This window comes from Cricetulus griseus, chromosome 7 (assembly GCF_003668045.3).
Source record: "Cricetulus griseus strain 17A/GY chromosome 7, alternate assembly CriGri-PICRH-1.0, whole genome shotgun sequence".
Classification (NCBI taxonomy): Eukaryota; Metazoa; Chordata; class Mammalia; order Rodentia; family Cricetidae; genus Cricetulus; species Cricetulus griseus.
Window position 1 is genome coordinate 121,460,134 of NC_048600.1, and position 25,051 is coordinate 121,485,184.

The 25,051-nt window shown below is 37.6% G+C and overlaps 1 protein-coding gene across 13 annotated transcripts in view; it reads left to right on the top strand.

Annotated features, from left to right (window-relative positions):
- Positions 1 to 25,051, top strand: part of Cep112 (centrosomal protein 112) — a 375,808-nt gene that overhangs the window by 108,220 nt on the left and 242,537 nt on the right. For all 13 annotated transcript variants that reach the window (XM_027425839.2, XM_035447391.1, XM_035447385.1 and 10 more), the window contains one exon: positions 23,388 to 23,523. In XM_027425839.2, the coding sequence (XP_027281640.1) occupies positions 23,388 to 23,523 (136 nt within the window). The remainder of the gene's footprint in view (positions 1 to 23,387; positions 23,524 to 25,051) is intronic.

Below are 25,051 nucleotides of genomic sequence, written 5' to 3' on the forward strand. Positions count from 1 at the left end.
AAAATTTATGATTGGTTATTACAGCTTCCCAAAAACATTGTGCTCATTGAAATAACCACATGACATTTTAAACATCTTAATAAAAATAATATAATTTATAAAATAAATCCTATAAAATGCATAGGTATGATTTTTGAATGTTAAATTTTACATTTCTTGGCTATATCCTAATTGGTCATGTTGAATGTTTTTAAGAACTTTTGAGGGCTGGAAAGATGGCTCAGAGGTTAAGAGCACTAACTACACTTCCAGAGGTCTTGAGTTCAATTCCCAGCAACCACATGGTGGCTCACAACCATCTGTCATGAGATCTGATTGCCTCTTCTGACATGCAGGCAGAACACTGTACACATAAGAACTTTTGCTGGAAGCTGGGTGGTGGTGTCCCACACCTTTAATCCCAGCACTCAGGAGGCAGATGCAGGCAGATCTCTGTGAGTTCAAGACCAGCCTGGTCTACAAGAGCTAGCTCTAGGACGGCCTCCAAAGCCACAGAGAAACCCTGCCTCGGAACTCCCCCCACCCCACCCCACAATAAAAAAGAACTTTTGCTGGATCCGGCTTGCTAGACTTTACCCAGGCTGTGGTGGTGCCAGGTTGGCCTGTGCAGAGCTTCGTGTCTTCCCACCAAGGCACCTTGTTTTCTGCTTGTGGACCGAAGCATCTTTTGGTTCATCTCACCGCTTTGTTTCAGTCTCTCTTGCATGGTCCTTTTAGGAGGATACTGTATTTTAGCTCCCAGTTTCGTCTTTGGTGAACTCAATGCCCATTTACATACATTGCCTTCTTCGGTGATCTCATGGAGTCCCCGTCTAAGTCCCATATTATGACACATTTCACATCTTCTCAGTTGGTCCACACCCCTCTGTGGCACTCTAGAATCTCTATTCAGCATCTTTATTTTACTGAGTTAATTTTTTATCCATTAGTTTTGAGAGTTTTCAAAACAAATCCTAAATGGAATTCATTTATTAAACATTTGAAAATACTTTCCCCCAGTTTGGGAGTTTTCATTTCATTTTTTTTTTTAAATTTGTAGCCGTACAGTTTTATTTACACTTGTTTACTGAGGTAAGAGAAAATGTGAAGTGGCATGCATATGCTGAGTCAGCTGTTCCCTTCCATGCTGTGGCTTCAGAAGATGGACCGCTGGTTATCAGGCACCTTTAGCCACTGAACTTGGTCGGTGCCTTTTAAGAACACAGGCTCTTGAATTTGATGCAATTCAATTGTTTTTGTCCTCTATGAAGTATAGGTTCTGCTGCCTTAGCTAAGAAACATCTTCTGGTATCAACTCTGTTCATAAAAGTTTTCTCCTAGAACTTTTAGAAATCATACAGTTTAGGTCTCATACTTGCATCCAATTGCTATGCTGAGTTAACTTTTACATGGTGCAAGGTGCCATTCTGTGTTCACTGGGGGCTAATTTGTCTCTTGTGAATATTAAGGTCCTTTGTCTTTCTCTTTGGGACTAAGGATTTCTCATCATTGTGGTATTTATGGTATCTATTACCTTATTTTCTTTATTCTAGGATACAATTAAGACCAAAATCTAATTTCCCATAAAATTATTCATCTGAGTAAATTTATTTTAAACATATATTTTCTACCCTTCTTAGCATTGTTTTTTAACATTCATTTTGTTCCTCTTAACATTAAGCTTTTATACTTAGAGCTTTTTCTCCATGCCCTTGTTTGTGTCTTTTCCCCTGAGCATATGTGAAGGGACATTCTGACATCATTGACTCACGTTTTAGCCTTTGCCACTTTCATTATGACTTTTTATTTTGTTCTGCATTGTTGCTTTTTAAATCCCCCTTTCACCAACTAATCCCATCCTGTTAAAAACTTGCTCAGTTCTTACTGTTGTGTCAGTTAATTGTAGGACCGTGCCTTGTTCCTGCAGAGTCTTCTGTCATTCAGGTGCCTCACACTTTTGCTGCTGCTTCCTTTTGGATGTCCCACTAGGTGGTCTTGAGGGTGGATTTTTCTTGAGTGTATCTCAAATGTTGTTCTCTTTCCCAGGTTCTGCAGTAGCTTCCAGACTTCCTTTATTTTTTCAACTTTTTTTTTTATTTGAATTAGAAACAGGATTGTTTTACATGACAATCCACTCCCCCCAGCTAAAACCTTATTTGTCACATATCTTTTCTGCTCCCCCTGGATGGTGAGGCCTTCCATAGGGTGTCGTCAGTGTCTATTGTATCCTTTGGGATAGGGCCTAGGCCCACCCCCATGTGTCTTGGCTCAGGGAGTATTCCTCTATGTGGAATGGGCTCCCAAAGTCCACACCTATGCTAGGGATAAATACTGGGCTTCTACAGGAGGTCCCATAGATTTCTGAGGTTTCCTCACAGAAACCCATGTTCCTGGGGTCTGGATCAGTCCCATGCTGGTATTCCAGCTATCAGACTGGGGAGCAAGAGTTCCCGGATGTTCAGGTCAGCTGTTTCTGTGGGTTTCACCAGCCTGGTCTGGACCTCTGTGCTCTTCACTGGTCCTTCTCTGCATCTGGGTTCCAGTTCAGTTTGGTGATTAGTTATGGGTGTCTGCTTCTACTTCCACCAGCTGCTGGATGAAGGCTATAGGATGGCATATAAGTCAGTCATCAATCTCATAATCAGGGGAGGGCATTTAAGGTAGCCTCTCCTCCATTGCAGAGATAGTTAGCTGGTGTCATCTTTGTAGATCTCCAGACATTTCCCTAGTGCCTGATTTCGCTGTAAACCAAAAATGTCTCCCTCTAATATGATATATCCATTCTTGTTATCGTGTATTCTTCCCCTGACTCAAACTTTCTGCTCCCTCATGTCCTCGGCATCCCTCTTCTTCTCCCCTTCTCATTCTCCTAGCTCCTTCCCCCCTCTTCCCGTGCTCCCAATTTACTCAGCAGATCTTGAACCTCTCCCCTTCTCCAGGGGACCATGTATGTCTCTCTTAGGGACCTCCTTGTTTATTTGCTTCTTTGGCAGTGTGGATTGTAGGCTGGTAATCCTTACTCTATGTCTAAAATCCACATATGAGTAAGTACATACCATGTTTGTCTTTTTGCAATTGGGTAACCTCGCTCAGAATGGTTTCTTCTAGATCCATCCATTTTCCTGCAAATGTCAAGATTCCTTTTTAACTTTTCTTCTTCATCACTTCATCTTGTATAAGGTAGACATCACCTGATTTTGATGTTCTAGTTATTTAACACAAACTTAGAAAGCTCCTACAGTTTGTGCACGTTCCTGAGTTCTGTGCTGTATATTCTGGGTGTGCATTTTATTGCCTGTGCTTTATGTGGGCTTGTTAATGTCCTTGCTTTTGTAAAGATCAACAACTGGATAAAAACATTCATCAGTTGCCAGGAGTTTCTAGGAATGTCACCTGCAGATCCCGTTGTTACTAATAATGAACCTTGTATTAGCCTATAGTCTGTGTCTTTGATTTTTCTGAATGAATGTGAATTTATAGATCTCAGTGTATCTTTAACTCACATTCTTACCTCGTTTTGAATCCATCTTTATCCATTTTGCTGTGACGGTTGTAACACTCTGTATGCAGTACACCATCTTCACCCACCATTCACTCTAACCCAGATGTGTTTTGGGACATCATCACAGTAGAATCCCAGCTCCCAAATGTTTTGATAATTTTAGATTCAGGATCTTTTACTTGAGAGATAGAAAGTATCTTTTTAGCTCCCATTCTAATTTCTGAAACAAATCTCATCTGCTTTCAGGTCTGACAGTCCACCTGGGCAGCTTTCTGAGTCAGTTTCCAGCCTCTGCATTTACTGGCGGCTTATTTACTACATGTTTTCATGACTTGCCTGTATGATTCTGTTTACTGTAATCAGGATATTTCCTGTTATTTCTCCTTCTAGGTTTTAGTGATCACTTGGGGAGACAATTTGTGAGATGCTAAGCAGATGCCATCTGTTTTCCTATGCAGCCAGAAGTTATCTCTGCCCAGTTTTTGGCTAGATTTTTGAAATGTGATATGTGTTCTCCTGTGCTCTTTATAATTGCATAGTTAAGTCATGTTAAAGCAGCACCATCACTTTTGGAATCAATTATTGTGGCTCAATGTAGATTCAATTATAGATTAGTTTGTGGCACTAACATCTAGATGCATGCTGACCTCTTCATGACTTTGAAACTTGATTTCTTAAAATAAAGAAGTCCTTGATCTCAGCTTGCTTTGTGGTCTTTTGCTTCTTTTTCAAGAGGATATCGGGAAGCGTGCGGAGCCGGGTGACCTCCTGAGCAGTGCAGCATGGTTAGCTTTCTGCAAAATTAATAAGTGAATCAAAGGCTGACTCACCAGCTCCCAAATGACTTTTTTTTTTAACTCCAGGAAAATCATCATATTCTCTGTTGCCACGAGGGTTCTTTGATTTTTCACACCATTGGAGATATGCTTTATTAATATAATAGACTGCAGACAATTTCTTCTGAGCTTTTATCTCTTTAAAAATTGTTCTTAGCATTATTTGTTCACAGAGTGTGTGGTGTATGGTGAAGCCGTTGTCATTACTATTAGAGCAGTAGTTGGTCCTCCTCCACTTCTCTGATCCTCTGTCTCTAATTACACATGAAATTGGTTCCATTTCCGAAATTCTCTTGGAGCCTTGCCAAAATATCGCTTCTGATTTCATTAAGGTTCTTCTCTTAAACCCTCTGCTTCTGTATTTTCTTAATTGAAGTTTTTATGCACCAGGCTTTCCACCTGTTAATCACTTCCTGTTATATTACATCTCTCTCTATCTTGAATTGTATTTAAGATAGTTTCTGAGTCTGTCAACCATATCTTAATATTTATATATGCACTAATCTCCATCTTAGAAACCCTTTCTCCACACCACTTCACCTTCTGCACCCTAGGCCCCCTCTCTTTGCTTTTATAGTCACTTTTCTTTAAAGTATTATTCTGCTCATTTCCTCATCTTTCACTCCCCAGCCCCATCCAGTCTGTTTTCTTTCTTCACGTCACCAAAACTTCCCTTCCAGGTTTCTAGAGACTTCCAATACAGATTTTATTTTTGCCTTTTTTGTTATGACCCTGCTCTTCTCGGTTTTATGATTCAAACCGTTCTTCCAGTTTCCTTCTTTCCACTCAGTATTCTCTGCATGTTCGTCATCAACCCATCTCTTTCTAGATTGTTTCCTTAGACACTCCAGTAGGCAGTGGCTTAATAACCATCCTTTTATACCATCGGTGACTCTCAAGTGCCTGTGATAGCCTTGCTTGGCCTCTTGGCTTCATTTAGTTTACAGAACTTAGTAGAATATTTGACTTATGTTTTCTGTTTGAAAAGCTGCTTTGAAATCCACACTGTGCAGAACTTGTCGCATTGAGCCTGGCCTGTGTTGCTTCCAGCCCTGCGCTCCCCTTGCTGCCTCTGTATTGCACTTTCTTATCCATGTTAGCAGCTTCTTGTTCATTCAAGCTTTTTAGCAGATATTACAAACTTCTTCACCTCAAGTCAATTTATTCCGCACATACTTTTAGTTTGGCCTGTGCTGTGTTTCACCATTCTGAATTAACTGACAACATTATAATATTGGAAGATATAAAAAAATGGGTTTTGGATATTTTGAAACAAGTTCTGTGAGTATTGAGTTGTCACTTCTCAGGGACACATGAAGAGCTGAGTACATAGTTCAGAGACAAGATCACAAAGGAAGTTCCAGTTGCTTTCAAAGAATCATTGTCATACAGATCACAGTTTTTGTTGTTGTTCAATAAGCAATTACATAACAGTAACAAGCAGCTAATAGGTTCATTTTTATAAATTGTACTTTATTATAAAACAAGCTAGGTTAATGGGGAAAACAATACTAACTATCAAACATTTAAAAATGAGAAATAATATAATTGTTACTCATTGTACTTTCTTTAAGTTTCTTTCTAGACAGATCAACTTTTGTTTTTAGCCAGAATATGAATGTAAACATGAAAAATTACAAATTAATGTGATAGGCAAGAATCAGGCCGAGGACATGACTCACAGAGCACCTTGCTTGCTGTACAAGCAGGAGGGCCTGAATTCAGATTTGTAGCCCCCAAGTAAAAGCCAGGAACAGCAGCAGTGTTCAGAGGCCAGTGACATGTAGCTCTCAGGGCTCCCTGACCGGCCAGTCTAGCCAAAGTGGTAAGTCTCACAATCCAATGAGAGTCCTGGACTTAGAGTTGAACCCAAACTTCTGCCCTTTACATGCACATAAATGCAAAGCTAAGAACCCCTCCCCTCTCTCTCAGCAGCCAGTGAAATTGGAAACACAGTGTAAATAATCACCAGAAATATTTTGAGTGGTCAAGAAATGACCAAGAGGCCATTGCCATTGTTGGCACCTTGTAGGTATTTGGATTTGGAATCCCACTCTCCTTTTTTTCAGCTATTGTTTTGTAAATTATTTATTTTACATGTATGGGTGTTTTGGCCTGGTCTGTGTAACACAGGTGTGCCTGGTACCCTCAGAGGCAAGAAGACCACATTGCATCCTCTGAGACTGGTCACGGCCACCATGTGGGGTTTGGGAGTCAAATTAAGGTCTGGAAGAGCATCCAGTGTTCTTATCACTGACCCATCTCTGCTGCCACTCAGCTACAGTTTTGTTTTGTTTTTTTACAGTGTAGTAATTATCGTCGAATTTGTGTATCCTAAATTATTTAAATTGAACAGTTGAATATGTTCACAGGGTTGTGCATCCACTACTTTCATATAGTTACACCTAATTTTTAGTGCCACAGCTGAAGTTCTGAGTCGATTTCACAGTTACTGTACATTATCTACCTTTCCTGTGTTCTCCTGACACCAGTGTGCTTTTATTTTTTTGTGATTTCATCTTTTACAGATGCATATATAGCATGGTACATTATGTGATTTTTTGTGTCTGGTTTCTTTTACTTAACATAATGTTTATAAGGGTCACTTACATTGTAGAATGCATCATAGCTTCATTTATTTGGTGGGTGGATAATACTCCATATGTACATATGCCACAATTCCTTTATCCATTACTGTTGATGGACATTTAGATTATTTCCACCTTTTTAACCACAGTGAATAAAGCTATTATAAATTGTCAAATATAATTCTTCTTTTCAATTCTTTGACTTATACTTAGGTGTGGAGTTGTTGGGAAAGCTGATTGCTGTGATACATGGCTTCTTGTACTGGTCTTAAAAATGATGCTTAGGTACTTGGCACAGCTGTGTTTTTTTACTCTAGATGGAGCTACTGCAATAGCCCTCAAACGAAGAATGTCACTGACAGTTACAACAAAAAGACTTTCTAGTTTTCTTTATATTCAATGACACAACCATAGATTGTGTGTTGCTTCAAGTTCACAGCATTATAACTGGGATGGTAGAGCTGTGAGTAGCATTTCTACCAAGTTAGCATAAGCAGTTAAGCTGGGTCTGCTACTCTTCTTCCCTTCTTTCTCCACTTGGACTTATAGTGACTTCATTTTGCTGTTGTTTTGGAATTTTGAGGCAAGGTTTCTCTGTGTATCCCTGGAACACACTGTGTTGACCAGTCTGGGCTCAAGCCCAGAGATCCACCCGCCTCTGCCTCCTAAGTGCTGGGATTAAAATGTGCACAACCACTGCCCCGCTTTCCTTCATTTTTCATGTCATGTCTAATGAACAGAAGTTTCTGTTATTCTGTGATGAAAGCATTTTTGCCCAACTTACATTGATATCTATCCATGTATAACTAACTGTCATAATAAAAGCAGTAAACCAAACTAAACCATTACTACCTTGTGCTTTAAGAGTTACAGTAGAATTGTCAGATTCCTGGATTAATACTGGGGCAGTCACAAACCTGTCCCAATATTAATGTGAATATATATTTCCTATATATTAACTGAATTTACTTTAAGAATTTCTAGGTAATTTGTTGGGAGTTTTATAGTTTTTTTTCTTGCAATCACAGTTAAGTATATTTTAAGCCTAAATTGCTAGAAGACATTAGCAAGAATGTACCTTTATAGGTGGATTACAATTATTCAATTTTGTATACCTGTTGGCTGCATTGCAGTATGTCAATATTGGCAAATTGTGTTTTTGGAAATTAGAAAAATAGTATTAATGATGGTAATAAGAAACCAGATCTTTACAAATTCAATTTAGATGAGACGGTAGCCATCAGCCATGATGAAAGTAATGCCTCTGTATCTGTGGTTAATGTCACACTGGAGAGACCAAACAATGTAACACATCTGACATATATATATATATATATATATATATATATATATATATATGTTGGTTGTTATCTATCAGATGCTCTGATTTCTTCATAGAAATTCAGAAAATAACTTTTTGCTAACAAATTTCATAAATTATCTGTTGGTCTGGTATTAATTTTAATAGTGGAGTTCTCCTTAATAATGCCCACAGGTTACATTCTGAACACAATAGCTTATATGCCAAATCGTTTTCTTATTTAATTTTCCTCCAGTTTTGAGGATTGAGCTTAGATCCTCATATGTACTAGGCCACATGCCTGTCACAGTTTATTTTGTGCAGAGTATAATTCACAGAGAAGTTGTAAGAACACTACTGCATAGACATGGTGAGTGCATGGTGTGTGGGAACCCAAAAGATGAGCCTGGCAGGAACCAAAGCACATAGAACTGGTGGTCCTGATTCCCCCAGAGGGCAATGGTTGACGAAAGCTAGCAGAGTGGTAGATGAGCCAAAGGCCCCTGGAGAATGACTGACTTTCTTTAATAATGTGGGTAATAAGCTATGATTTGCAGGACTAGACATGAGCTATTGGAGGAGACAGCTGACTCAGCAAAAGAATCAATATTTCAAGAACGTGAATCTGATGACATGTTAATGTCCAAGCAAGAGGCCAGGAGTATAACAAACAGACATGAAGGCCTGGGAGAAAGCTTTTTTTAGATCATTGTAAACAACAGGTAAAAATGTTAAGTACTTCTGTCATTGAAAAACATGCTTTTATTTCTTCATTGAATTTCCTTTGTGTTTTCCTAAATCATAATCCTTCAAGTTTGGTGTCATGAAAGTTAATGAGAGTTCTTTACAATTGGTAACTATTAAATTTTAATCCTCTAATTTTTACTACTTGATATAAAATTTATTCGTTTTAATTGTAGAATACACAAATGTCAAGGAACTTTGAAGAAACTTCAGTAATTTGAACCATATATCTCTGTTCTTAGTGAAAAATGAAAACACCCCAAAGGAGGTTTTATGTGCAGTAAACTAGGTCTGGAAATGGTCTGTATTGAGACCTAATGGCCTTTTGATGTCTGATTCTTTGATTTTTGCCTTTTCTTTTTAAAGGGGTGCTATGTGATTATAATTAGAAACATTTCAAGTTCTTCACTTGGGAAGCTAATTGTTCCTTAGCTCACGCCATTATGACTAATCATGTCCTTCTAAATGGTAGCAGTGTTTGGAATGATTACCAAGGAGAGGCACCATGTTTACTCATGAACACTCGAGTTCTTCATCAAAGTTTTATCATGTCTATATTGGGGACTCATTTATTTTGCATGTTGTGGCTCTGTTGTGAATACATATTTATTATATATTAAACAAGCTTTACTTTAATAATTTCTAAGTAATTTGTTGTGACTAGTATAGTGTGCTTTTCTTGCAACTAGAAATAACTACATTTTAAGTTTGAAATATAACCTAAATTACTAGAAGACATTAATGAGAATTTACTAATAGGTGGGTTACACTTATTCCATTTTGTACTAATATATCATTTGTATTATCTTGAGCAAACTATCCATATAGTTTAGTAAGTTCCCAAAGTCTGAACGTCATTTTCCTCTTACAAATAGCTTTCTTAACTGTCAGTGTGGTGGAGGAGGGGGACCCAGCTGTTCTCTTTTCTCCACTCTGCTGGAGCATCTGAAACCAGTTTGGATGCAGAGCGGTCAAAGCGCACAGTTTATTGTAAACATTCCTTAGCTCCAGTGAGCATGCTGGTTTAACCCTCCCTCTGAGACACGCGCTGTGAAGCTTGCAGAAGAGAGCAACACGTGGCCACCTTGCTTCAAGCAGGGAAAGAAATGTCTTTTCTGCTAAGTGGTTCTTTGTAAAAATGTCATCATAGACTATGACGTTTCTTCTCATGAGCACACATTGCTTTAAATGTGTGTCATGGAGTGTGATGGCCAGGGGACTTACTGACAGACACATTTGTGACACTATTTCACACTCTAAGTTTAATGTGTAACATGAGATTCCTCTTAGGCTCATGGGCTGCTTTATTTGAGCAAACTCATTTTAAAGCAGCTTATGCGTTTAGCCTCTTGAGTTTTATTACAATCCCACTTTTACAGTGAGGTGTGGTGAGATAAACTGGATGGGGGGAGGGAGTGTAAGATCAACTAATTGCGTGGAGCCTTACTTCACTTAGCATTTACAGTGACAATGGGTAGAATGCCCAGTCTCTTAGCTGCTTTTCCAAAGACTCCTGTGTGCTCATATGGTATTATCTGCCGGAAGTTCAGAAATGAAGCAACTTGACCAATTTGCCATAACGAATGCACTGCTGAGCTGAGCTTCATACCTGTGCTGCTGAGTCTAAATCAGTGCTGTTGTCTGCAAGTAGGTTTTGACCTTCTCTGTCGCCAGGGTCAAGTTTCTGTTTGCCTGTTGTTGTTGGAGTCTGGGTTTCCCTGTGTAGCCTTGGCTAGTTTGGAACCTGTTAATGTAGCTCAGGCTGACTCATCTTGCAAATGATCTTTCTGCACTTGCCTTCCGAGGACTGGGGTTCTAGGTCTGAGTTACCACCCTGGGCTCAGCCAAGTAGAGTTCCCTTTGTGCTTTATAGATGACTTGACCCAAATTGTTCATAAATATGTCCGTTAACTCCAAATAAGTCTGTTGTACCCCAGAAAGCTTCCCACTCCATTCTCTCCTACAGGACCACCCCTTTTCTCTGCTCCCTTTATAGGGCCTAGATTGGTTTCCTCATCAAAGATGGCCAGCTTGTTTTTCTCTGAGTATAGGAATGGTTTAATTCTGTACTGTAGACGCCTTAGGAATTTGAAGGAAGATTATTTATGAATAAAATTAATGTTTTTGCCACTTTACTAGGAATATTGTTGGTATTTTGCTTTTTCCAGCAGTAGTAAACTCTTTGAACATGTGTAAAATCTGAAGATTTTATAACATTTTTGATTTGGAAAAGATCAGAGGCTAACATATAACATATCTTTTCCTGTTAGATTTCAAACTAATTTGGGAAAATGGGGGGTCTGGAAATGTTTCCACATGAGGTTAGGTATGCTCACCAGCCCACATTCAGAGCTTTTCCCAAGGGACTGTTTGAGGTGAAAAGAGGGACGCTCTGATGACAGTCCAGTCCTGAATAAAGAGGAAGGAACTGAACACGTCTCATTTTTCCCAGTTGAGGGTTACTAGTCTGTGAAAAGACAGGCAGGAAACTTTTCTTGTTGAAAGTGCCAAAGTACTTATTGTATGAGCAGTTTATGGAATGTGGGAGAATTGCAAACATTCAGTACACGTGTTCGCATATAACTAATGTTACTGTTGTATAATTATTCACAATTTTAAAATAAGACAGAATATCATTAGACTATATCTTTCCTTTTGCCCCAGAGATAAACATCTTTCTTTTTCACATTTTATAAATCTGCCATGTTTGTAAATACTGCCCAGATTAATCTTGACTTGAATCCTTTTAAATTTACCAAGACTTGTTTTATGTCCCAGAATGCAGTTTATCTTGATTTAATGTTCTGTGTACTCTTGAAATGGTTATTTATTCTGTTGTATTGTGACAGAATGTCTTCTGAATTTCATTAAGGTCAGGTTTTCTGATAATTTGTTCAATGTCTGTTTATTCTCTGTCTTATTTTCCTGTGAATTATTAATAGTGAAGGATATTTGACAGTTCTAATTATACATGTTGTGCCTGTCCTTGTAGTTCTGTAAGTTTTGTGCTTCTTGTGTTTTAAACTTTTTTTCATATTGTTAAACTCAGCTCCTTAAGTATTATGAAATTACCTTTATTGTGACAATATTCCTTGTTCTGAAACCTATTTTTATAATATTAACACAGCTACTCTGTTTCCTTAATGTTTTATTTTTAATAATATTTTCACTTTTAACCTATTGGAATCTTTCTGCCTAGGCAGCACATAAAGTTGGTTAATGCTTTTTCAATCATTTTGGACAGCCATTGCCTTTTACTTAGAATATTTAGACCATTTATATTTAGTAACAATAATAGTTTTAAATATGCATATTTTTATTTGTTCTATCTGCCCGGTACTACCTTTTTTACTTTTTCCTTTAGTAGATTTTTTGTGGCCTATATTTACTAATTTCTTTCAAATTTTGATAGTAAGAATATGAGATAATTTTGACAGGGAATGATATTAAAATATTCTTTTAAAAAGAGGTAATGGTGTGAAAATTATAGAATGTAGACCACAATTAATTTATTACAGAAAAAGTAAAATACAGATTTAGTTTTTAATTGATTAAACAGTTACTATTTTTTATCCTCTCTTAGTTGTTTTGCTACTTTAGATGTTAATTCATGGTTTGGCTTATATATTTTAAAGTTGTCACAATAACCTTCAGTGATATTAAACTACTGTATATGTAAGAATCCGGTGACGGACTATTGCCTTCTCTTTTTCTGTACTATGAATTATTCTTGTTTTATATTTTACTTTTATATATTATAAAGCCATTGCTATCTTGCCTTACTTTCATTTAAACTGAATTATTTTTAAAGACATGTGATTATATAAATGAATCTCAAATCTGGCCCATGTAATTACAAATCTTGATGATATTCTTAAATTTCTGTCTGTATTGTTGCCTTCCAACCAGGAAAATTCCCCGTTTTACTTCCAGGAGTGTGGGTCTCCTGACGATAGTCTTTAATCCTGTCTTAAAAGAGTTTACTTTTACCTGTGATTTTGAAAGATGGTTTTGTCAGTAATGGAATTCTAAGTTGACAGGCTGTGCTTTTAAAAAGCATTTTAAAATGTATTGCTTACATTTTACACGTATTGCTTACGTGTCTCCTCCTTTCTTTCATTGCTTGCTATGGAAAGTCTGATATCCTCCTTTTCTATTTTTTATTTAACATTTTTCCTTATTACCGCTTTTGGGAAATTTGATTGTCATGTACCTTACTGTCCTTTTCTGGATATTGCCTATGTTTATAGTTCTTAAATTTGTAGGCTTCTTTCTCCCATTACTCTAAATATAGACATTAGGTTGCTGGTAATTTTCATGGGTTCTGTATCTTTTTTCTTTTTGTGCCTTAGCTTAGTTTCCACGACTACATCCATCACCACAGGTTTTTCGTTGTATGAAATCTGTCTTTAACCCTGTGTGTTGTGCTTTTCACTGCATGTTCAGTCCATCTCTAGAATTTCAGATGGCACGGTGATCCTTGGTGTCACCGCAAGTCTTGCTGTCTGTTCTCTACACTTCACCCCGTCCAGGTGCTGTTCCCCCTTGAGTTAGCCTGTCTTCCCCTCCACAGTTGCTCAGCCTATTGTCCCGGAGGGCAGAAGGCGTTCTTCTGCTCCTTGATCTTCATCATCCTTTGGTTAACTTTATTACCATCTTCTGTGGGTAACTCTATGAAGTTTTGTCCTAATTTATATTTGCAGTCATTTTAAATTAAGTTAAATAATTATAATCAATATATACATTTATTGAGCCCATAGTAACAAATTTATCCTTTTTCAGTTAATGGCTATTGTTATTATTATGATTAATTCAGCGCATTTTTTTGCCTGAAAGCTAGTAATTGGTTGTGACTACTTCAGAGATTCTTAGTTTAGTATTGTGCCTGGTATTTGGTGAGTAATTGGTATGTTAACAGGACATGAATTAACAAACTCTAAATGGTTTCAGATTAACTACTGAGATTATATATATACATATATGTATATATGTAAAAGTACAAATTTAATCTTTAGAAAGCTCTTTCCCCTGACATTTACATCTTTCTTTTGAAGTAAGTGTTATCATGAATATTTACTTTTTCATCAAAAGTAGGTACTGAGGAAAATAAGTGGGTTTTTTTGTTTGATTTTTGATTTTTAGAAATACCAAATATAGTTTGTATTCTATAAATCCATATATATTTTATAAGTACATACAGTTTTGACATGCTATATTCATATACTATTCACATGTATTATGCATATTCCCAGTCATCTCAGAAGAATGGAAAATCTTTTAGGAACCTTTTTTATTATTCTGTGTATTTACATTTACTGTTACACTTGTATAACTCACACACATGTGAATATATACATGCATATTAGGTATAATTAGTTACTTTTTGTATTTGTATGCTGTATTATGTGTTTGCACATGAAGGGTAAAGGTGTCTTCCTATAGTAGGTGTCTTCCTCTATTACATGTCTTCCCCTATTGCTCTTCACTTTATCTTTTGAGACAGTCTCTCACTGAAACTGGAAGTCACTGGCCTGGAATGGACATCTGGCTGATGAGTGAGGGATACACTTGTCTCTGCCTTCCTAGAGATGGGATTGCAGTTATGCACTGTGATGCCCAGCTTTTTATATAGGCAGGGGGGATCAAAACAGGTTTTCATGCTTGTGTGGCAAACACTTTACTGACTGACTGATTTCTTCAACCCCAAATTCCTTTGTTTTCTGCTTGACGTATTGCATTGTATAAAAGCTACATACCACTGTGTAGTTTTTATAGCACTAAAAACAGTATAGTGTCTGTTTCCCCTCCTCCAGGAAAAGGATGAAAAAAATGTCTTGAACATTTTTGTATATTGAACATGTAACTAGTATTTAATATGTGCTAAGTAAATGCTTGAAGAACATTGTAGATTGCAGAGGCTCTTTAAGTGATTTAATATGCAAATATATAAGGATAAATTGTAGTAAAGTTTTGGTTAGAATTAATTATAAAGACAGCACTGTAGTAAACAGTTACTCACTTATACATGTATTTAAACAAATAAGATGACAGTGCCATCTTGGACTTTGCAATCAGTGTTGGTTACCTCCTCTGGGGTCAGATGACCCCAGGGGTCATCCAAGATCATTGGAAAACATAGATATTTGCATTATGATTCATAACGTAGCAAAATTACAGTTATGAAGTAGCAACAAAAATATTATGTTGGGGGTCACTACAACATGAGGAACTGTATTAAAGGGTCACAGCATTAGGAAGGTTGAGAGCCACTGGTTGAACTTATTCTGTCATGTGCTATGTCAAATTGGGAAAATTCAATTTCCATTTATTTATGTGTTAAAATGACCAATTTTTTAGCTATTGGAATTCAATGAAGTAATGTGTGGACCCCCCTAAGCTTCAATGACCACAGTAGGGTGTATGTGTGGACTTCCCTAAACTTCAATGACCACAGTAGGGTGTAGGTACCATTTGGTTACAACTGTCACTGTCAGAGGTTGTGGGAAGACCATTTATTGAAAGTTCTAGGAAATCTATATTGTCACTTTGAAATAATTGTACATCACTTAGAAATTATCCTTAATAAGTGAAAACTTCCACATGATAAATATTGTATTTTTATTTGATAAACAAGGAGAAAGTATGCCTACTTAAAATTTGATCTATTTATGCATAGTGATGAACATAAGTGAGAATATTTTCCAGCTACTTTGAAATATTCAAGTGCCCAGGGACAGGGCATGGATGATGTTTTTGAAGGGGATAAATATTTCAGCTTCACATTTCAGCCTTTTTTCTTCACTGCTTTGATCTGGCTCTGGTTTGCTTGTCATTCTGCTTGAATGACTTCACAGTGTCTTTCTTCTTTCCTGGTAACAAGAAATGGCTCTGTGCCTGTTCCAAAAGATTTAGCCTTGACCATTTTACAGGGAAAAACCCCTATATTTCCTTATTTACTGACATAATAGTCTCTAAAGTTAATTGTATCAGTGGATATGCAGGTGACCTGTATACAGATGGTGTGTAATTTCCTTGGAAGTTTTAATCAGTAGCTTCTTATATATAGGAATAGAAAAAGAAACAACATTAGATTCGGGGGTTGTTTTGGAGTTTAAGAATTAAATTTTTAAAGAATTGTTTCCTTATTGTATATAAGCCTTATTTTACTCTTAAAGTCATTTCTTGAGATTTTTAAATTGTACTGTGATAATATTAATTGATTTTTGATCTTTAAAGTAAGAGTTCATTGGTTTTATTTGTGTGCCCATATTATGGGCATGTTTATTTTGCATAAAAATATTACACAAAACTTTGAACAGCATAAGCCTTTATTTTTGTAGTTTTATTTTCTACTACATACATGTCTGGTCTTCTAAAATTAGTGTTTGGAGTGTTATGTGGTGTGTGTGTGTGTGTGTGTGTGTGTGTGTGTGTGTGTGTGTGCATTCATGAGTACACATGGGTCCATAAATGCATGTGTGTGGAGGCCAGATGTCAATGTGTCTTCCTCTGTGACTTTACATCTTATTTTTGAGACAGATTCTCCTCCTAAGCATGAAGCACACTGATTGGTTGGACTGCTCCTGAGCACCATGGGTTTTCCTGTTTCTGTCCCTCCTAGTCCCTAGTTCTGGGGTGAAAGATGTACATCACTGCATCTGGCTTTATATGTGGGTGTTAGAGCTCCAAACTCAGGACCTCATGCTTGTGGGGCAAGCACAGTACTGACTGAGCCACCTCTTCACTTCCAGAGATTAATTCCCATGGAGACAGACACTCACTGCCTCTTTGTATCATTTATATTCCTGCAGCATGCATGGTTCTGTGCAAATTTTAGCATATGAAACATTACAGTAACATTTGATTTTCTTCTTTGCTCTTTTACCTTTTCCTTAATCTGACTACTGTTTCTCCAAGATGGAAACAATTTCTTCTACTTGTTTTATGGTTTGTTTGTTTGTTTGTTTGTTGTAATAGTTGATGAGTAGATCTCAGACTTTGTTACCAGGACCCCTATTTTGCTCCTAAACAACAGCTGAGGAGCAGGAGATTCATGAAGTCCATTTGTTTTGAGTCTTATTTAAAATTCAGTTGACTTGAAAGCATTTATGAACATGCTAACTGAAATCCCCAACCTATAGCTAGCATTTTTCAACCAATTCTATTCCTTAATATTAGAGTTTGGCCTTTGGAGCCAGATCTCTGGGACTGTTACGTTCATGTCAGAAGAGAATTCTCTAGAACTTCCTTATGTTGTTGGCTTCTCTTACGAGCATTTTGATATCCAGAAGTCTTGGTGTATCCATAGCTAAAGTTACTTCACTACCAGGTTGGAGACAGTTTGAGCAGAAGCGTACCAGTCAAGGAATGCTTGGCTTCACTAACAGTCTGTGGAAGTCTTCATTTTCATCATGAAAACTTGCTCATGTTTTATTCAGTTAGTGCCTTTTGGAGAAAGAATTCATTCTTATGCTGCTTTTTAGCCTGTTAATAATACTGAGACATCAAGTCACTGAAAAATCCAACTGTATATGCAAAGAAAAACAACTGATTTTATCCATATTTTCTTTGCCTGATTCATCTTTTAAATTTTCCTTATACCCAACTCCTTTGTTCTCCAGAGTATTTTTAAAGACATTTTAACAATTTTATACTAAATACCTTTGGTAGCCTTCACTACATTGTGTCTGATAATCACAAATGTACTATTTTTCTATTGTGGCTATAACAAATCCCTACCAACAAAGTGTTTTAAACTGGTTTCATGTTATTCCCTGTTGTTCTGGAAGTCAGCCATTCACCATGAGACATAAGGAGCTAAAGTCAAGGTGTTGTCAAGCATTGATCTTTGAGGAGGCTTCAGGGATGAATCCATTCCTTGCCTTGGACATTCTCTAGAGGCTTGTGTTACTTGGCCTCTGACCTTGAACACATGGACTGTGTTAACTCTACAGGTCAGTTGGGAACTTCAGTATTGGTATCTTGTCAATACTAAAACAAATACTGATGCTCATTCTATTAGACATTTCTTTCTGACCCCTGAAGAGTATCAAGTGTTTCCGTTTCTATAGCATTCACCATGTTTTATATGAATTACCAGAGGCCAGTGTGTACTGAAGTCTCATGAAAAAGAAGATAAAGCCGTGCTTTTTTTTAAAAAAAAAATCATACTAAGTGGATGGTGTGGCATTTTTTACTGACTCAGTCTAATTAATTTAAGTTCTGATTGGCAGCCAAGAAGGTAGGTGATATTGCCTCTTGAAAAGCTTGTGCTCCAAGCCCAGATGGAAAGGAATGGAGACTTCGAGCTGTTTTCCAGGCTTGTTTGAAGTTTTTTGTTTTGTTTTGTTTTTCTTGGAGTTTCCAGTGGGGATGCCAAGCTGGCAGCAAATGAAGTGTACTGTAATGTGGAGCCTTATAAATATGTGTTGGATCACAGCCATCGTTATCAAAAGTGCTGCCACAGAAATGTGCCAAAGGAAGATTTCCAAATTAGGCTTGGCCTGCACATATAAACGTTAGCTTGTAAAGCTCAAGAAATACCAAATTGTAGTCCGATAGTCCCTGCATTTTATTGCCCTTTTTGAAATAATCATGCACTTCAGAGCATCCTTTAATCTGAGCTAAGTTGTGGCTGGGTAAGAATGCAGCTTCTTTTTTCTTTGTCCTTTATGTACTTAGATGAGGAAAATTTCATAAATAAATCAGAGCTAAAAAGCAAGTTTTCTTTCCACCTTTTTATCTCCATGGAAGCCCAGCTTTAAGGCATTTGAGTGATGCATTAATTCTCAGCTGCATGAGTCCACTGAAAAAAATAATCCTGAAAGTCACATTTTTTTCTATTTTGTTCCTTGTGTGATGTACTATTTGGGGTCATGGTTGAAAGAGGCAGCATTCTTATGACCTCAAGGAGTAGACCTTTGACTGTGAAGGTTTAAAGGTTTACCTCTGTTTCAGAACCTTGTGTCAGTTTAATAGAGCTCATTGAAATGATCATTTTTATTTAAATTAAGGTAAAGATAATCTACACTAAGACTCGAGACCTTCTTTGACAATTAGCTTTATACTGTGTGATTAGAGTAGCCTGTGTGGAGAAGGGCCTTGAAGCCAGCCAGATTTCTGACATCTCCTTATGCTTGCTATTTTTTAAAATTTCTTTTAAATTTCTAATTGTGTGTGTGTGGAAGGGTATGTGGACATAAATGCAGATGCCTACAGAGGCCAGATCTATTGGATCTTCATGGAGCTAGAGTTCAGGCAGTCTTGAGCCAACCACCTGACCTCGTCCTGGGAATTGAACCCAGGTCTTTCGCAGGAGTACTACCCACTCTTACCACCGAGCCATCCCTCTAGTTCCTTGTGCTTACTATTAAAGAGTTTTTAAAATGCTAGTTCCCAATCAAGATAGAAGTTGTGAACTGAGAACAAACTTTATGCACAGAATTTATTTCAACATTTTAACTGGCCTATAGGATATACAGATGATGGCTGATGTTCATGATTTTCTATGTTGAACCTAGTTGCACACTGAACTGATGTTAAGAGAAGATTTGCCTTATTAAATATATATTGTTTAAAACCTCATGTGAATTATCACACATATAATAAATTAACTCTCCAAATGCATATTTCTGCTTTAGGTTGCATATTTTTTAACAAATTGTTAATAGACTTTCCTTGGGTAAATTAATAATATATAATTTTAAACCATATGGATTAAATATTTGTTGTATTATCCGGTACTGTTTCTTTGCTATGTATAGGCTGACCAAACATAGATAAGTCTTTGTTGAATTTTCATCGAAACCATTTCTCAAATACTTTTAAGAGGGTGTCAACACTTAAAGAATTACATAGGCTAGTCACTGTAATCTCTAAGCAATGGATGAATAGCCCTTGCCCTGTCTAACTCAACACTGAAATGGACTCACCAGTTACCACCCATAACTGCTTCCAACTGGAGCCTGCCTCCAACAAAAGAAACAAGTAGTCTCTTGCTGCCACTCGGGACCATCTCACCAGAGAACGTCCATTTGCCTCCTGAAATTTAGATTGTGGTGGCTATACAGTTCTATGACTTTACAAAGCTCCTATATGCAGTTTCAAAATGCAAACATTTTAAGTCAATCAATTTATTCAGTATATATAACAGTGTTGCACATACAGCTCAAGGCTTTCTGTTTCTTTGGGCAGATTACTATAGTGTAGATACACCAAACTAAATTAAAGCTCCAATAGCTATCAGAGTGCTTGATCTTTTATATAATGATGTCTTAGGGTCAATCTAAGAGTTTATAATGTGGAGTGGCAAAAAATCATTACTGATTTAGGGCCTTACAACATAGAATGCCATTAACCTTGAAGACATTTGTTTTAAAATGTGTTGGAAAAATAATAGACAAAAAGATGGTTTTCTTTCTGTTAAATATGAACACATTGGGGCTGAGAAGAGGACACAGTTAGTAAAGGGCTTGTTTTGCAGACATGAGGACAGGAGGTCAGTCCGCACAACCCATGTAAAGAATCTGAGTGTGGTGGCTACACTTGTAACCCCATTAGGGAGGAAGAGCAATGAAGCTCCCCAGGCTCTGGAGCCAGCCAGCCTGACCTGCTTGATGAGTTTCAGACCAGTGAGATAGCAGCTCAAATGAAGAGTGTGTGGCTCCTTCGTATACCTAAGGCTGCCCTCTGCTTCCATATGCATATAAGCATGTGCACCTGTACACATGTATACTAGCATGTGTGCTCATGTGTGTGGGACACACACACACACACACACACACACACACACACACACACACACACACACACACTAAATAAAACGAACACCTGAAGGAAAGGTTTTCAAAGTTCCAGAAATCTGTTCCCCATTGCTATAAAGTGCAGTGACTATGAGCAGCATCTGGCCTGCAGCCTGATTAGAATGGCTTTGTTCCCATGCTTGGTATCATGTGCCATGGGGCAGCCTTAAACCCCACAGGGCATACAAATGGTGACTATCGTTATAAAAAAAGAGGCGGAGGGATTCCAGTGGATGACATTGGTTTGTCACGGTGTGTACTGCAGTGATTATTATCGGGGTCCAAGTAGATAGACCCAGAAGAGGATTTGAAGGCATAAATAGTCACAGATGGTCCTTATATGGAAATGAAGATTCGTGGTATGTTCATTTAGCCCATATGCACAGGGTTCCTTAGATACAGATGTACTATACCCAAACACAGGCTAGGTGGTGATGGGGTCTGGAAAGAACAGTAACCCCCCCTGGAGAGTCCTGCTTAAATGGAAGCTACTTGCCACTATTCCTATCAGTCTGCTGGCCATTCAGCTTTGGAAAAGGTTTTCAGGTTAGAATCAGAGAGAAAGTTTGACATTCTAATATGTAATATATGTTTTTATAGGAGAACCTCTAGTGATATATCTTAGAGGGATGTCCCTGTGTAGCTTTGGAACCTGTCCTGGAACTAGCTCTTTAGTCCAGGCTGGTTTTGAACTCACAGAAATCCACCTGTCTCTGCCTCCCAAGTGCTGGGATTAAAGGTGTGTGCCCCCACTGCCTGGCTTTGCTCTAATTTTAAAAGGCAGTAGCATAATAGTTTGGGAAAGGTTTTCCTCCCATTGTGATAAAATTTACATATTGATTTACAGGAGTGAAATCATTCTATCTCCAGGCAACGGTCATTGTTACAGTTAGGAATAGGCATTTTTTGTGTTTATATGAATTTACCCAGGAGGGTAGGAAGATTCATCAGGAAAGCAGCACAGTGAGGTGGCCACCTTCAGGCACTCTGGAAGCCACTTGCAGCTATGGAGTCCTGGCTTGAGCTCCCACAAGAAAGATCACCTTAGAAGTGATTCAAGCCCCAGTTTCCTATTCTATAAGAGAAAGGACAGTAACTCTCACATGAGCTTTATAAGATAAATGAAAGAATGATATATACAAATACTTTGCTTAATGGCCAGAGCCTAGTCAGAGCTTCAGAATTTGAATGTATTTATAAATTAATGGCTTCAAGTTTTCCTTCTATCAACATGTGGAGAGTTCTGTTGCTTTGTAATGCTCTTTTGAATGAATGGTTTCAGTATGATGTATGAACAGATGCCATGGCCATCAGCTTTGACAAGTGAACTAGCACAACAGTTTTAGGCCACTGTATGGCTCTGTTGCCTCGACATCTGCAAGACAATGGATGGTATGCATGTGTCTTTCTACCTACCATTAAAATTCACACAACATTACACTCAGTCATTTAAAAAGCATAATTTGATAGCTATATGATAGTGATAACTATTACCACTATCCAATTCCATATCATACTCATGACTCAAAAGGAAGCCATTTATCCACTAAGTAAGCAATCTCCTGTCCCACATTCCCTTAGTCCCCTGATGGGGAATGTTCTTCTGTGTATATGTTTATCTTACTGGTTGTTGAATAAAGCACTGTTGGCTAATAGGGAGCAAGATAGGTGGGATTAGGAGTCGGGGAGGATTCTGGGAAATGTAGTAAAGAGAAGTCGCCATGTGATCCAGGCAGAAAATCACCAGGTGATCCAGCAGGGCAGAATCAGTATTTAAGCAGGAACAAGTAGGAAATCACTCTCCTCTATCTTCTCTGTGGAGATGGAGAACAGACACAATGTAGACCCCAAAGGAGTGAAAGGCCTGGACCTTTTCTCCGGTAAGATAAGGCCACGTAGAAATACATGGATTATTAGAAAGTGGGTGAATAATTAAGACTGAGCTAGCAAATAAGAAACCATAGCCATTGGCTAACAGCTTTATACTAATAAAGTGTCCGCATATTTCCTTGGATCAGAGAAGGGCAGTGGGACCTAGCCAGGCCAAGAAAAACTGGAGTTACCGTCCCCAGCAACAGATTTATTTTTCTGAATATAGGTTTTTTCAGTTCTGAACTTTTTACATAAATGGGATCACATGTGATTTTTCTATGACTGACTTATTTTATTGCCTTAATATCTTGAAGATTTTATATACATAGTCACCACATTGTAGTATATATAGAAAATGTTCCTACTTAAAAAGTAATACTTCATTGTACAGATATACCAAATTTTGTCTGTCTACTAGTTGTTGGCGATACATAGTTTGTATAGTTTGTTTTTAGGGGAATCATTTAATGTAGTTATGTCATCATCAAAATACATATTATATGTTTTTGTCCTCCCACCCCAGACAGATTGCTCAATTGTCATATTTTGAGAGAGAAGTTTCATAGAATATGGATCAGAAAATACAATCTGAATTCTGTTTTAGAGAGGGCTAATTTTGTTCTTTTATTGAAGCCTGGTTCTTTGTTTTAATTTTTAAATCTTTGAAATTAAAATACAGTTACAGCATTTCTGCTTCTCCTTCCCCCCTCCAGCCCCGTCTTCATCCTTTCCCCATGTAACTCTGGAGCTTTATGAACTTTGTAGGGAGAAGGAGGAGCAGCTCAGCCGCATGACTGAGGTTCAGAGGTCGCAGGCCCAGCAGGCAGATGCTGCCCTGGAGGAGTTTAAGCGGCAGGTGGAAGTGAACTCTGAGAAGGTCTATGCTGAGATGAAAGAGCAGGTAAGATATGCACTCATCTTCAGAAGCATCTCACTTTTAAAAGCTTTGTGAGGGCTGGAGAATGTCTCAGCAGTTAAAGCACATACTGCCTTTTCAGAGGACCCAAGTTCTGTTCCCACCACCCACACTAGGTGGCTCACAACAGCCTGTAGTTCCAGCTGCAAGGAATCAAACTGCCTCCATAAGACCTGAACTCATATGAACATACCCCCATGCAGGCTCACAAGAGTATGTATAATTAAAAAGAAGGATCAGGCATAGTTATGAGTTCCAGGCCTGTCTATCCACTTGGCAGGTTCTAGGCCAGCCAGGACTATATAGTGAGACACACACCCCCCATCTCAAGAAAAAGAAAGCTTTGTCAAAAGCAGCAATAGAGCTGGCCAGAGACTGAAATGAAAAAGGATAGGATTCATTGTTTCACCTTTGAAGCCAGAATGGTCATTTAAACATTCCAGAGCCCCCCATCAAGTGTGTAATGACAAAAATGCCAGAAAAGGCCACCACCATACTGGCTTCTGTAGAGCAGGGGCTCAACTTGACCAGGTATATGTTTCTGAATGTTCCGTGAGTACTGTTTTGTTGATCAGTCACAGATTCTGCCACTGGGCAACTCAAGAGGAGACAGATTTATTTCCAGCTCTTGAAGGTTGTTTTTGTGAGAAAGTTAGACCTTCGCAAAGTAATAAAGGAAATTATGACAAATACCTAAGAATCCACATTGTTAACACTGTATATACAGACTAAAATATTACAGGTGATGTCCAATTTAATTTTTTATTCATGTCTACTCATGTTTTTTCTAGCTCTAAGAAACTAATTTTATGTAAATCATTTCAAAATATTTTGTATTTCATGTATAATCTCCATTTGTAATTCATATATAAAATATAATAGCTTTCAGTACATAAGAAAAATTTAACATTTAATTTTTATGTGTATATAATGTCTATATAATATGGATTTTAGTATATATTGCTGTGTATATTTTGATTCTTTTATTGAAAGAATGTGTGATTGTATACACATGAAATTCTCAAATTTAAAAAAAATTCTAATGTTTGAAATTTTTAAAAGAAAAAAATCATGTAAGTACTAAAAGCTTTTATCTATTATTCTCATTTGATTTGTTATGTCTAATATTATATGTTTGTGTTCTCTGTTTAATTAATATGTTTTACTGGTAAATATATTTTACCATATGAAGATGAGTACATTTTAATTATCAGCTCCTTATAAGTATATTCAGATTACTGTTGCTGTGATGAAACATTATGACCAAAAGCAACTTGGGGAGGACACACCTATATCACAATTCATCACTGAAGGCAATGAAAGCAGGAACTCAAACAGAGCAGGAACCTGGAGGCAGGAACTGATACAGAAGCTGTGGGGGAGTGCTGCTTACTGGCTTGCTCCTCGTGGCTTGCTTAGTCTACCTCTTATAGCACCAAGGATCACCAGCCCACGAGTAACCCCACCCATAATAGGCTGGATCTTCCTGGATCAATCACTAATTAAGAAAATG